The sequence below is a fragment of the Amblyomma americanum genome, chromosome 3 (assembly GCF_052857255.1).
Source record: "Amblyomma americanum isolate KBUSLIRL-KWMA chromosome 3, ASM5285725v1, whole genome shotgun sequence".
Lineage (NCBI taxonomy): Eukaryota > Metazoa > Arthropoda > Arachnida > Ixodida > Ixodidae > Amblyomma > Amblyomma americanum.
Window position 1 is genome coordinate 173433580 of NC_135499.1, and position 15401 is coordinate 173448980.

A 15401-nucleotide genomic window follows, 5' to 3' on the forward strand; every position below is an offset into this window, starting at 1 on the left:
GGCCAGCTTCTGCAGCTGTAGTATATTTCGTCTGTTGCTCGGCCTGAGGTTTATTTTCGTTTCACGGAAGAACAAGAACAAAGCAGGCAAATGAACCGACTTACTCATCATCCTGAGGCGGCTCAGGTAGAATTTTGTTGAAGCCTTGTTTCCCAGTCAGCCAATATGTCGGCTGCCGTCCACGGCCCTGTGTAATGGGAATCAAATACAAGGAACAGAATTAAAATGTGATAGGTGGTCCTGCTTATTCCTCACGCCGCCAAAAAAAGAAGAAATGACTAGCAACAGCTTTATCAACACTGCGGTTATTACCTTTTCGGAAAGCAGCTGTTAGCAATCATGTATAGCTTACAGCTGCATGAAAGAGCTACGTAGATTTCAACGAGTATTTTCAGGCATCACAAAAATATTTACTAAGAACTAAGAGTACGAGAAGGAGTGCGCACTTCGGGCGTAAAGCTGGGCAGATGTCAGCCTTTACAGCCGAACAGCACCGATAACTACACTAAACTGCTTAACTTTTTTGTTGTCAGTTTTTCTGACTTTTAAGCCATAGCCGCATTACTGCGGGCTTTATAAGGACAAATATTTGTCATTAAAATGTGAACAATGTTCAGAAGTAAAAAACAAACGAAAAACCGGTTAGTTGACTTTTGTAACGAAAGCCTGTTTGAGTGGTCTCGTTCCCCTTCAAGAGTAAAATACAAAATTTGCAACACTAAACATTCCTTTTTTTTAAGTAGAGAGGAGGCGGGGGAGGATTTGAAAGATTGAGCGCAGATTTTGTGGTGCTGCATGCAAAAGAATGAAACGTAATTTTAACGAACCACCGTTTGTTTAAACTTTACCTTGAGCACAATTTCTCCTCTGTACTTCACAGCGTAGCCCCCAGCTTGTCGCAGTTTTCTTTCAGTCGTCCTGCTGATGTGAATCCGATATGCTGCAGTGGTACAGAATTGAATTGAATTGAATTGAATTGAGCTTATTTCCGTTCGAAACAACGGAGGGGGCTCGAACAAAAAGTGAATCAAGTCCACTTGACTACGTTCGAGCCCCCTTTACATGGCATTTGGTGAGGACAAAATTTTAGTAAAACAACAGATACATTTACAGATTGCAGAATAGAACAAAAAAAAATGTTAGTTATGCACAGAAAATCTTACAAAATAATTTACACAATGCCAATATGCAATTCTAAGTGCAGGGTTCATAGAAATAAGTACATATAAAAATAATATGGGGGAGCAAGGGAAAAGAAGGAAAGGAGAAGGTTAAGGTCGCGGATGCACATGACGTGGATAAAAAAAATAAAAGATAAAAGTTGGTGGCGTGTAAGTGCTTACCCCGACCCGTCGATTCCATTCTGGAAGCCGTGTTAACGGTATCACCAAAGAGGCAATAACGTGGCATGGTCAGTCCCACCACTCCAGCCACAACGGGTCCTACAGTGAAAAGAAAGAAGCAATTTCAGTCCTAAAAGAAATAGTGCGGCATACAGATCTGTTGAATTCAGTGTTATTTACGCATATGCGCATGAAACCTCGTCGAGAAGAAAAAAAAGACATAACGAAAATTGTGATGTAGGGCGCGGAGACCTTAATACTCGCAAACATTGCCTGAATAAACTTTTTCTGATGACAGGAGAGCTCGTAAACGCGCTAATAACTGCACTATAGAGTTGCAGCCGAGGAATTGATTAAAAGGTTCTTTTAGTTGATTTTTGGTAGTGGATCGGTTTTTAGCAGCGAAACGCTCTAGCAATGTGACTTAAAGCGGCTGGACAACCGCGCGGAGCTTCGTAGCCCGCTACTATATGCCCACGCCTCAGTAACCATGACAAAATTTCCTATCAGGATCTGGGAGCGCACTATGCATGCAACACGCGCTATAGCGGTACAATCCGGCGCTACAAAGCCACACGTCTTACAGAGTTGTATGTTATTTGCTGAGACTCCCAGAAGCACAAGTACCTTAATCGTTATTGACAACAGCGCAGGAAATACGGTCAAAAGGAGATAAGAGACAACCTTTTGTCGTGTTTCCTGCGCTGTTGTGAATAATGAATGCGTACCAACTCGACCGACTTTTCCCACTTACCTTTAGCGCCAATGAATGACTACAATAAAGAACATTAGGTATTTCGATCTGGCTGCCGGAGTGTGAACCAGCGCCACAAGATGTTATCTGTTGTATTGCAACAGCCATAAAGACTGTATGCCTACATACGTACAGAGACTTAATAGTGCGATAAGTCTACGTATGTTTGGTTAACGAGAAATCTTTTCTTTTGGCCGGTCCCAAAATACGAGTCACTCGATTTAAAGATTTACGCAGGACGTTAATGAAATCTTGCGTTGTCGTCATAATTGTCATCATTATCACCTTAATGATAAGAGTGCTCGAGTATGCTTGTTCAGTGGCAGTCACCGCAAACAGTATTCCGAAACTATGTTCTTTCTTGCTGTCCGTTCTGATGCTGTGTAGACCCCCAATCATAAGTTCTGTGATTTTCTATTTCTGCCCATGTATATTCTCCTCTTTATTTAAACATAATTATTTTCAAGCCACGTTTGACGTTCAGTTTTCACCAAAAATTTAAGGTATGTGGCTGTGCGAAAACGACATTTCTGAGCCGTCAAGCAAGCCAAACGCTTGAAATGCCTGCAATTATGAAAGAACATGTACACTCCACCTGGTAGCCAAACTAAACACGCCAAAATTGCGTTTCAAAAGTAATTAACTTCTATTAGTAATTACTTTCTTAAAAACAAACGAAAGTAATTAATTTACATTATCAATTACTGCTTGCAAAATAATGACATTACAATTACTTCAGAAAGGCAATGCAGTTGCTTTTAAATTATTTTCAATTTTTTATACATTCAAAGAATCAAAGCAAGGAGAGCAAGTGATAGGCCAGATTTTCTCTCTAGGCTTGACGCATACATTCTTAGGTCTTCCCGCCAAATTCCGCCGCCCCCCAGCCAGCTATTTCAGAACCACCAAAAATAAGACAACGCGAACAGAACAATGAAAACAAAAACATGGCCAAGCACTCGTCACTCTTACAGCACTCAAGACAGAAACGGGCAGTGAACCCTACGCCTTGCTGCCCGAAGCTTTCGTCGTCGTTTGATGCCTTCGAAGCTGGTTATTTATTGCTTCGGCGGTCACGGGAATCGACCTCGGCAGTCTGCGTTCGGGAATGTTGGCGCAATGCGTATTTTCGCTTTGTCCCGGCTCTGTGCCCCGTGGCCGCGATCGTAACCGGTAACGGCCGTGCCCTTAGTCGACGTAACCAGTCAGTGAGTGCCTCAGCGTGGGTTTCTGGCTCGCTTCTAACTCTGGCGTGGGCCATCTGTCTCTTCGGCGCCTAAGCACAGCCTTCAATCTTGCTTCTTGGGGGATGCTCGCTACTCGGTAACTATACTGCCTACCTCTTGTGTACGCGCAGACGGCCACCCAGGAACAGAGGACACCGTGGGTATCGGCCCAAGCTTTCTCCTGGCCAGCTGCATGGCTTGTCTGGGGTAAATGCTCGTAAAATGGGTCTTTCACACTACCGGGTGTAAAAAGCGAGAAACAATAGACTTCACGGCAGAAGACGGATTTCGGTCTCTCGAAAATCGATTATTCGTCGCAGTGAGTTAAGTTGGCCAAAGGCCCTTTTGCAAGCATTTCATCCCAGACAAGCCGAGAGCCTGGCCGGAGGAAACCTTGTAGCCATTAGAAAACCGCTGGATACCCGGCGGCACTGGGTACCTCCCGAATGTGAGGCGAATCCTCTACTACAAATCCACCGCTTCTTTGTTTTTGTTCATTGTAACGTCACAGCTTCGGCACGAAACACCAAAAGCTTTGCCGACACAAAGAGCAGTGATGAGTTTTAGGAAAATAATTTTCCGAAGTAACTGATTATTCTTGCTGCGGAATTCATCCCCCAAAGTGATTGATTACAATACTAAATTACTAGAGCAGGAAAGTAATTCATTCCATTAGAAATTATCGAATAACTAATCTATTTACTGTAAATTTGTTGCAGTAACTTAATTACTGCCATGTGTGATCTATACCTGACGAAAGGGTCGAGAGGCAGCGCTACTATGAATTTGCTACCGAACACATTGGTCCCTCAGACTGTGGCTGGCGACTGCAACATAGTTTATATATGACAACATTTCTCTCTTCCGGAGACACATGACTGCCGTGTGTTGACCACTACATGGTCAGCGCTTGGCCTTTGGGAAGGCGCGTTTTGGGAAGACAAATGGTCAGGGAGCTCAGCGCCGGCGTTCGCGCGCCCCCACCCAGGCGTCGCCGCATAGCACGCCAGCCGAGCGGCTCGCGGGCTGCGCAACTCAATGGGACGCTTTGCTGGGCGCCGCTACTCACGGCCGATGCCTTACGCAAGCAGTTCGCGCTCAACGATACGGGGTCACCGGTTCATACGAATGGCGCAACGAAAGAGACGAGGGCTATTTTCGGCACCGGGTCCTTTATACACACGTTGTTCAGAAATCCGAATCGCGAGGTTTTTTTTTTTTTTTTACCTCATGTGGACTGTCTCAGCAAAGTGGAAAATCGCGTTGTTGCAAAACGTTTCTCGCTGTCTTCTGCAGTGGAAAGCGAAACTACGTCCAAACTCCGCGCATGGTATATACTCTAGGGATATCGTTTCGTTTGCAGTTAATTTGCATTGTTGCTTGCGCCCCCCGTGTCTCGTGCACGATGACCCTCGACAACGTTTCGCTATAACTGGACTTAGTCTTGTTCATGGACTTTGTTTTTTTGAGTGGTTATAGTTTTATGGAGCTTAATGTCCCAAAGCAACTTGGACCATGAGGGACGTCGTTATGAAAGGCTCTGGATAATTTAGACCACGTGGAGTTCTTTAACGTGCACTGACATCGCACAGTATTCAGGCCTGTCGAACTGCCGCGACCGGGATCGAGCCCGTGTTTTGCGGGTCAGCAGCAGAGAACTATAACAACTGAGCCACCATGCCGGCCTTTTTTTGTTTTTTGAGTCACCCATTATCATTGCGGAAATAATTTAACTACACAGAGGGTAAAATATTACGGCAAGAAAAGGCTGTAGTTATGATTATTTTTGCATGAATCACAAGTAAGTAAATGAGAGGTTCAGATAGAAAAATAAAGCGAAATTTTAGGCAAAATAATTTTTTTCATATTTATATTCTTTCCATAACGTAGAAGCATGCTTGGCCCGCGACTGTCCGTTACCACCAAGATCTGCCACTCAGAGCTGCAAGTATGATAATAAAAAATAATGTAGGATGAAAAGAATTGTTACATAGTTCTACGCCATGTCCCCAAAGAATACCCCATTTTTTCATGATTATTCTTAATTATAAACGCGCAAAAACATCACACAGCAGCTTAAAAATAAACTAGAAAGCAAGCATGTCGACGCGCTAAAAGCGAAAAGTTTCATTCTAAATTTTAGCAAAACAGAAGATTGAATACGGCTGTAAAACAGGATAAAAAGGCCAGAAAACGAAACTGGTTGTTGAAGAAAAATAGCGCCCATAAATAGCGGGACCTGGAACAAGAACGGCGGCGGATTTACGTATAATACCCCTGAGATCGTGAGCCAAAAGGAGAGAGGTCTTTTGAATCATAGCATGGTATGCTTTGTCGATGCACTTGATATCTTCTGCCCGGATAAACGGCACGGCGCCGTTTCACACTCATGGTGCTGAGACAGCAGCAGTTTTAAAAACTTCATTTTAGAAAATTCTTGCGATAGACACGAACATTTTTCGACGTTTGTATTCATTGCAGGAGGAACAATACCGGCTTCGAGAAAGTTCGAACGCCAGTAAAAGAGGAAAACAGTTTGGAAAGTACGGTTTGTGAAATAACCTCCCGAAGGCCTGAGCGAAGAAGGCTTAGCGATTCTGTCGGCTTTAGAAAAGAACCAGCAGTGGAGAAATTCACAGAATGAAGCAGATGCGAAAGGTCCGTGGGATTTAGTAAAGGTGTTTTTTCGATGATAAAATGTAGGGTAGATGTAAATCATGAGACTAACATTTCAAAACGCCTATTTCTACTTGAAACTCTATGTTATTCCGGCGCTATTGTACTTCAGTATGTCCGCTAACGAATGCACATTTCATGCAGAGCAATAATTTATGCACATAAATTGATTTATTCTGATTCTGAATTAAGATGTGCGGCACGTTGGAGGCCACGTTTAGATAAGTTTCGCGCTTATATAAGAGCGTTCATGTAATTAACAATTGAAGGCGTGATTCTATTGAGTTACGCAGGGACCATTAGTAAGGGGCTCCGCCACTCATAGGCATATATGACAAGCCTATACCGTGTGCCCGTTAAGTGCTACAACGCCAAGAAAACAAGAATGCCATACTTTTTGGTCTACCTGGATCATATGACCACAGCTGGCGCGTCATCAATGGAGGCTGATGAATGCATCATTATCATTGGACAGAGAGTAATCGCTCAATTCCTGAGCGGTGATGTCGTTACTTGTTTCAGTTGCGAGGGATACATTGCTTCGATCGCTGGTATTACGAGACGACGACGCTTTTAAAGCTCCCAGCAGCTTCCTGATACAGGTGACGACAGCTGTCTCTGTACCGGAAGAGAGCAGAGGAGGCACATACCGGTGTGGAGGCCGATGCGGAGCATGAGCGGCACGTTAGGCATGTGCCTGATGCGGAAGCGGCCGCAGTGGTGGAGTAAGTCCAGCGCCATGGTGGCCACCTGCTCGGCGTGGTCGCGGGTGCGCTCAGGCAGTCCGCCCACCACCATGTACGCGTCGCCAATAGTCTCCACCTGCGCATACGTAGACCGATGCTGTGCAGCCGCCCTATTCATGGACCCGAAAACACCTCCACAAGTTCTATGTGCGTTACGAAGGTACGTAGTCAAGTGGCGGTTTCGAGCGGTTTCGGTTACCCCAATTATTCTTAAGCCCATAGCCGTTTTTTCTTCGTGGTGTGTGTGACGTGACCGATCGCTAATCTGTCCAACGTCTGAGTGAAAATTAAATAAAGTGAATCAGCGCGTTAGTGCAGTACAAGGCTGGTGTTTAGAAGACGATACCAGCTCTGCTTTCCGCCCACTCGTCGTGTGGTTGATGCTAAACTGGTTTTTACTTGGAATAAAAAGGATCATAGAGATATGCTCAGGCCACAAAATCACAGCATTAGTAAGTGCGCGCCCTTTAACAACTGGCCAGTTAGGTGAAATGTTTTCTTTCAAGAAATATCTCAGTTCCGCAAAGACTCATAGATCTTAGAAAACCTACATAATATTTATATTTTTTTAAGGAAGATAGACCGAGGCTACGATAATCTGCAAAATGGTTTCCGGCCCAAGCTTGAACATGGACACATACAAACACAGAAGCACAAGAGAATGACGGCGGCGTGAAACATGCTGTTGAACACGCGGTAACGCCAAGAATGCTACCCTTAAACTGATTTTAGCCCTGAAATCAGACTTTAGGCACCGTACTGCTAATACCTTGTAGACGTTGTAGTGATTAATGGTGGAGTCAAACGCAGTGTAGAGGTCGTTGAGGAGATCCACGATTTCCATTGGCTCGCTGTAGGCTGATATCGTAGTGAAGCCGACAATGTCACTGAAGTAGACGGTGACCTCTTCGAACTTCTCTGGTACCACAGGTAGGCCGGCCTTGAGGGTTTCAGCTACGGAGCTGAGAAGGGAAAACCCAGTAAGCTTTTTGTTTTTCCTCTTTCACCCCCTTATAAGCCCTGTTAAGAGAGAAAGCTGGACATATTCGCATTGCTTTATAGTCAAACCACACAATACGGTGGAACGCGTCGAACTAGACACGTTACGTGTGCTGACTCCCGAGTTTTATTTAAAAAAGCAGCTTATATAAGAAAAATAAAAACCATTAGATATGGTTCAGAAGTTATGAGAGATGTGTTTGACTAAAATTAGCTAGCTGCCCGGCTGACGTCGTTAAAGGGAGCCACACAAGGCAGATAAAGATTCATGCTTCCTGATTAAGGCACGTATTTTTTATTTTCGACAATCTCACAAAATATGCTAGGATGAATGTAGCTCATTGCGAAATTTGCACGTCGGGAATTGGGTTTGCGGGAAACGTTAATGCATTACGTGGTGCGGGATTGAAGTGAGTAAAGTTTTGGACATTGTAATTCTTTGCATTATGAAGTCGTCACCCTCCATTCGCACTTTACCTCTCCCTTTCCTTCTCCTATCTCCAGCGCGGAATAGCAGGCCAGGGTCACGTTACCGCCGGCCAACTTCTTCACTTTTCCTTTCATTAAACTTCACTATCTCTGTCTAGCAGGTGTTGGGATCCTCGTTTCCTGTTGAATCATATTTGTGCTGTTGAGGTACTGCGGTTTTTTGAGTGAACTTAGTTTCTTCGCACGTTGCGCATAATTGCATTTATACAAGAAAAGTGACCCTCAAAACACAAACGAAACAATATTGTAAAAACTTACATTAACAATAGCAAGGCATCCAAGTAGGCAAATTTACAGTGGGCATATAAATAGTTGCTTTGCTTCTTTAAAGATAGCACAAAAATACGAATTTCAAGCATAAGGAGAAAAAAATAACAGTCAGCCTCACGTCTTATAGTGAACAGCCAAGTGCACATACATGGGAAGCCGCAATTAATTTCCATGTTCTCCTTAGCATTTATTCAAGCAACGCCCCGTTTTTCCAGGTACGCATGGCACCAATCCGCCTCCTCCTTGTAATAATCTCACGATAAAATGAGCTCGAGAATCGTACGCACCTTGGGAGCATTCTGTTGAGAAGGTGCTCCGTCTTCTTTTTCTCTTCGTCCAGCTGTACCGTCCGCTCCCTGATCAGATCCTCGAGGTTGTTGGAGTACTTCTCCAGCATTTGAAACATCGTTTCCACGATGTTTGCTTTTCTGCGACCGTAATCGAAGCCGGAGGCAATATTGTCAGGCAACGTAACGAGACATCTAGACTGGCTTGCCGGCTTTTTAAATATTCAAAAGTACACTCGCACAACAAGCGCGAACACACGCACGCTCACGAAAGCGTAATGCAAGATAAGTGTGTTGGTGTTGAATGCCACCATTCAGTGAGGGTAGCCTGCGGAACAGATTTCAGTGTTAGGTATAAGAATACACGTGATGAAATGCGGCCTTCAGAGCTTGCGATTCTTGAGACACTACATAGGGCGCGATACTTTGCAGGATATTGCTTTCTATCGCCGGCCTTTGATGCTTTCTCTTTTCGCTGTTACCCTCATTACAAGAAACAACGTTCGATGCTCGCCAATCGTCATTTCATGGCATGATTTGCGAAATGGCTTTTTCATTACAATAAATTTCTACAATTTTTCTCTGTTGTTTTCCTGATAAAGACCTGTGATTGCGCTTTCCTCAGAAAAACTATCAGCCTTGCGAATAAGAACAGAAAGAAATGCACGCTGAAGTATAACTGCGTAATATTTACCCTGAGCTAAACCTTTATTTGTAATACGAATTTTGTCGGTGTTCGTAAAACTTCTGCCAAAGATGAATGTTAGTTACCATAATTGATAATTCATCTAACTTTGAGTGCCGCCAGCAGAGAAACTGTTGGAGTGGGCTCGCGAAACACAATTATTTTTTGAGTGCACTAACTTCGACGCTTTACAAAGTGACTGCATGGACGCTGTCACTGAAATGAACGATTTTTAAACGAAGTTGCCGAAATCTTTTGACTCACCACAAACCGGACAGCTAATGAAGTGCCAACGACTTCTCCACGACATGATTGCCTGCCATGACTGTCTGTCACTGCTTACGACGAAACCAGTAATAAAATGAAAGACTAGGGAACTTCACTCTGTACATGCCTGTTGTTTTCATGCGCGACTGAATTTACCGTAGAAAGCCGGCTTATGCTGTCTTATAAACGTTGCATTCTCAGTGCTATCAGACAGCATCAAACAGCATGACACAGCCCATCAACGACTGCACTGCTTTAAGCCACATTTACAGAGGCACTATTTTTCAGAAAAAAAACAGCCTCTCGTAGTATAAATAGTTTCTACTTCGATTAAATCGAAGCTAAATTATGCCGATCGCTTTTTTTCCCCTCCATCTCCTCCCCTTCGCCCTATTCTGGAACTCTATTCTCTAAGCCTATGAATGCCTGGACTATTACGCTTCTTATTACTGCGTTTATCCAGCGAAACTGCTTTAAGCTTTCGCAATTTATGTTTTCTTGATCTTTGATTTCGCCATTTGTGAATTAGCGATTGCTCCTCGTCTTCTTTTCGTGGTATGCTCGCGGTGACGTCACGATGTGGGGGGTCACGTGGATGGTTGGGAGGATTCTGCGCCGGATGGCTTTGTTTTCGTTGACGTCACGGTGCAGGGTCTCGTGACTGGAATAAATACGTGGAGCGCTCGCTCGGGCGACGTCACGGCACTGATTGTGTGATGAGCAGCCGTGCTACTACGTCAACGGCGGTGGATACAGCAGGAATGATCTACTAACCGCTGCGCTGTAAAACGGGCAAAACGGGACTAACTGCAACATTTAGCCCTCGTTATGAACGGTTAGTTCATAAGGACAGACCTTTGGCTGATGATCGCTTTTTGCGCTTCCCATAGAAAAAAGTTCACTTTATAAGAGAAAAGAAGTTGCTCTGTCTGGGATTAGGTAATTAGTCAACGAAGGGCTAAAGACCTGTAGCGCTTTAAGTTCCTTTTCTGGCTTGAGTGTACTGGGCTAAGTTCAAGTGTGGACGTCGTTTGACAACATTCGTTTTACCGAACGCTTTGTTGGGAGGAACACATCTTAGATACACGCAATAAACTCATGCAAGGTGTTTTTTGGCTATATGTTCTCTTGCACACCTTTTTTATGCACATTTTATACACAATTTTTTGAAAGATGATAGAGGTGGGTGCCTCAACTTTCGTACCTTCCGTGGTATAGCGACTTGAACCTGTCCGCAATTACGTCGAAGTCTGGACGCATTTCCGGGGCCTCGGCCCAGCACTGTCGCATGATGTGGAGGGCCTCTGGAGGAGCCGTTTGCTTTGACACTGACGGCCTGATCAGTGGAGGTGGGTGCTTCAGTTTTTCGATGATTTCTGAAAACAAAAAGAAAAATAAAGCAAGCTCGAAGAGAAGTAATAAGGTAAGTATTGGTAGTAGTGGCAAATGCACTTTCGCATCGAGCAGAGAAAGAGGGAAAAAAATTCACTCCACCACTTTTTTGATTTTGGGCCTCTGCAATATCTGTGAAGCTCTTCGTGCCCCCAAGAACAACTGAGTGCTCAGTTGACGTGAGCGTGTTCTGAAATGTGAATGACGCAAGTTATGAGCAAAGTATCAGAAATATAAGCAGATCAACCTTTTGGGATTTTTATGTGTGCCAGCATTTAGGCAAGTTAGGCTCGTATCACTTTTATGATGATCAAGATGATTAGAATGAACATCAGGATATTTGTTCTGACGTTGATTTTTTTCTCATTTAGCGCTTCCTGCCATTCTGTGAACGCTACTGGCAGGCGAACTTGTTAGGCAACCGCAATTATTCGGCGCCTGTTGGCAGAAAAAGTAGCCGTAAATCGCACAATGCTTCCAATAATCGTATTGCCCCGCATTTATTTCATGTTGTGGCTCAAACTCTTCGTTCGAAAGAAAAGGCAACCGAAAGAGCGAAAAACTGGCTGATGCTTCGTTCTGCTGACAGTAAATATCAGGCGCTAAACTTAGTCCAAATTGCGACTGAAATGTTTTCTTGTGTCACAGCTAACCCACCCAAAGGACAGGAAGTGTAAGATGGAAATTTACGCAGAGAAGACAGGGGAACGGGAGCAGCGGCGCCAGTAGTCCGATGTCAGCCAATTCAAACAGGAGATTGTCACGTAGTGGTGACGGCAGTCGAAGCAGCGATGAAGACGGACGAAAGGGTCTTCTAAAAGAACTGTTTATTGGGCTGACTTGCACCCAAAATGGACTGAATCACTCGGCGGCGGCGAAGCGACAAGCGTGCTCGGCGGTCGTCGAACAGAATGCCCGCCGCTGTCGGCCGTGCTCAATTTAGAGCTGATAGCGAACATTCGAGATAAAGGGCGCAAAGTTACTAGAACATTCCGGAACAACGTAGAATCAGCTTTGCCTGGCTGCGATCAATCGAGATAAATCTAGTAGCGTCTTGCGTCGCAAACAAAGCGATAAAGTGGTGTCGCGGCAGATTTGAAAAACGAACAAACACTGCAAATATTCGCGGAATTACTCCCCTCGCAAAGAAGCATCGACCCGATGCATTAAAACAAATAATGCGACTAGTAAGAAAAAAAACGGATCTTGCGAAAATAGAGCATGGAAATGCAGCGGCCTTTAGCGCGCATAATACGGCTTCAGACGGACTACATGGACAACTTCTGGTCGTACGCGGCGTCGCTGGGATGCAGTCATTGCGTCAGGGATGACTTCATAATCCAGTTCACCTAGCCGACGAAGAACCTTGTACGGGCCGAAATAGCGGCGCAAAAGCTTTTCACTCAATCCACGGCGGCGAATGGGCATCCACACCCAGACTTGGTCTCCTGGCTTGTATTCCGCGTTGCGTCTTCGTAGGTTGTAGCGTCTGGCGTCGGACCGCTGCTGATCTTTGATCCGTAATCGGGCAAGCCTTCGAGCTTCTTCTGCGCGTTGAAGGTAGGCGGCAACGTCGACGTTCTCTTCTTCTGTAACGTTGGGCAGCATGGCGTCTAGCGTGGTCGTGGCATCCCTGCCATGGACGAGCCTAAAAGGCGTCATCTGGGTGGTCTCCTGCACTGCGGTGTTGTAGGCGAAGACGACGTAAGGCAGGATGACATCCCAGGTTTTATGTTCGGCATCGACATACATAGCGAGCATATCGGCGATGGTTTTGTTCAGGCGCTCGGTCAGTCCGTTGGTCTGCGGATGGTATGCAGTTGTCCTCCGGTGGCTGGTTTGGCTGTAGCACAGGATGGCTTGCGTGAGTTCCGCCGTAAATGCTGTTCCTCTGTCCGTGATGAGCACATCGGGGGCGCCGTGTCGAAGAAGAATGCACTCCACGAAAAATTTCGCCACTTCTGCTGCTGTTCCGTTCGGTAGGGGTTTCGCCTCAGCGTAGCGGGTCAGGTAGTCGGTCGCTATGATGATCCACTTATTTCCAGACGTTGACGTTGGAAAAGGGCCAAGCAAGTCCATGCCAATCTGCTGAAAGGGCGTTAAGGGAGGTTGAATGGGGTTCAGAAATCCTGCTGGTCGTGTGGGAGGAGTCTTTCGTCGCTGACAATCTCGGCATGTTTTCACATAGTGTGCGACATCGGCAGACAGTCGGGGCCAGTAATACTTGTCTTGAATGCGGCGGAGGGTGCGAGTAAACCCGAGATGTCCAGCTGTCGGCTCGTCGTGTGAAGCCTGTAGAACTTCTTCGCGGAGACAAGTAGGAACAACAAGGAGGTAGGCTGTTTTGTTCGCTGTAAAGTTCTTCTTCACAAGGACCTCATTCTGCACACAGAAGGAAGACAGTCCTCGCTTGAATGAAGCGGGGGGTGAAGAAACCTTGCCTTCCAGGTACTCGATGAGGCCTTTTAGTTTGGGGTCCGAGCATTGCTGCTGAGCAAAAGAGCTTGCGCTGATGGGTCCCAGGAAGGCGTCCTCATCGTCGTCCAGCGGCGGTGCATCTACAGGGGCTCGTGAGAGGCAATCGGCGTCAGTGTGCTTGCGTCCGGACTTGTAAACGACGGTGACGTCAAACTCCTGGAGACGCAGACTCCATCGAGCGAGTCGGCCAGAGGGATCCTTCAAATTGGCAAGCCAGCAGAGCGCGTGGTGGTCGCTGACCACCTTGAACGGCCGTCCGTAGAGGTAGGGGCGGAATTTCGACGTAGCCCAGATGATGGCAAGGCACTCCTTCTCAGTGGTCGTATAGTTAGCCTCGGCCTTGGAAAGGGAACGGCTAGCGTATGCGATGACCTTCTCCAGTCCGTCACTTTTTTGAACGAGAACGGCGCCTAGTCCCACGCTGCTTGCGTCGGTATGAACTTCAGTATCGGCGTTTTCCTCAAAATGCGCAAGGATCGGTGGGGACTGTAAACGACGCTGAAGTTCTTTGAAGGCTTTTGCTTGCGGCGCTTCCCATTTAAACGGCACGTCTGCCTTCGTCAGTTGGGTCAGGGGCTCGGCGATGCGCGAAAAGTTTTTCACAAATCGTCGGTAATATGCGCATAGTCCGAGAAATCTGCGCACTGCTTTCTTATCGGCCGGCGGTTGAAACTGTTCAATAGCAGCTGTTTTCTGCGGGTCTGGGCGCACTCCTTCCTTGCTAACGATGTGGCCTAGAAACAGCAGCTCTTCGTAGGCAAAGTGGCATTTCTCTGCTTTCAAGGTTAGGCCAGACGACTTGATTGCGTCTAGTACTGTTCGAAGTCTTTGAGGTGCTCTTCAAAGTTCGAGGCAAAGACAACGACGTCATCTAAATATTCCAGACAAATTTGCCACTTCAGGCCTGCCAGCACTGTATCCATTACTCGCTGAAATGTCGCTGGTGCGGAACAGAGACCAAATGGCATCACCTTGAACTCAAATAGCCCATCCGGAGTTATGAATGCTGTCTTCTCGCGATCTCTTTCGTCGACCTCAATTTGCCAGTAGCCGCTCTTGAGGTCCATCGATGAGAAATATTTGGCGTTGCAGAGGCGGTCCAGTGTGTCGTAGACGTCCTTCTTTGTTATGTTGTTCAAGCGGCGGTAATCCACGCAGAATCGAAGTGCGCCGTCTTTCTTTCTCACTAGAACAACCGGTGCCGCCCATGGGCTGTTTGAAGGCTGGATGACGTCGTCGCGAAGCATTTCTTCGACTTGGTCCCGGATGACTTGTTGTTCTCGCGGAGACACACGATAGGGGCTTTGACGGAGAGGTCGGACGTGTTGATCCGTTATAATGCGATGCTTGGCAATTGGCGTCTGTCGCACCTTCGGCGATGCCGAAAAGCACTCACTGTAGTTTTGAAGCAGATTGCGGATCTGGTCTTGTCTGTTCCGGTGCAGGGCTGGGTTGATGTCGAAAGTGGGCGAGTTCTCTTGGTCAGGCGGATGTTCTGCGGAGGGGTCGGAGAGGGCGAAGGAGTCTCGTACGTCAGATATTTCATCGTAGAAAGCAATCGTCGTTCCTCTTAATATGCCGGTATTCTTCGCTGAAGTTAGTCAGCAGTACTTCGGCCTGGCCATTGCGGAAATGTGCGATGCCTCTTGCGATGCTGATTCCTCGGTCTAGTAGCAACTGCATGTTCCCCTCGATGATGGCTTCAGTTTTTATGACTTTCGTGGCGCCTAGGGTCACGATAACGCTTGAACGGGGTGGGACGCTCACTTCTTCCTCCAGGACACTTCGG

The 15401-nt window shown here is 46.2% G+C and overlaps 1 protein-coding gene across 2 annotated transcripts in view; it reads right to left on the reverse strand.

Annotated features, from left to right (window-relative positions):
* LOC144125451 (retinal guanylyl cyclase 1) overlaps positions 1 to 15401 on the reverse strand; it is a 145893-nt gene that overhangs the window by 9323 nt on the left and 121169 nt on the right. For both annotated transcript variants that reach the window (XM_077658830.1, XM_077658829.1), the window contains exons 12-18: positions 10947 to 11118; positions 8791 to 8931; positions 7515 to 7707; positions 6650 to 6821; positions 1344 to 1442; positions 849 to 940; positions 105 to 187 (exon numbers count right to left, since the gene is read on the reverse strand). In XM_077658830.1, the coding sequence (XP_077514956.1) occupies positions 105 to 187; positions 849 to 940; positions 1344 to 1442; positions 6650 to 6821; positions 7515 to 7707; positions 8791 to 8931; positions 10947 to 11118 (952 nt within the window). The remainder of the gene's footprint in view (positions 1 to 104; positions 188 to 848; positions 941 to 1343; positions 1443 to 6649; positions 6822 to 7514; positions 7708 to 8790; positions 8932 to 10946; positions 11119 to 15401) is intronic.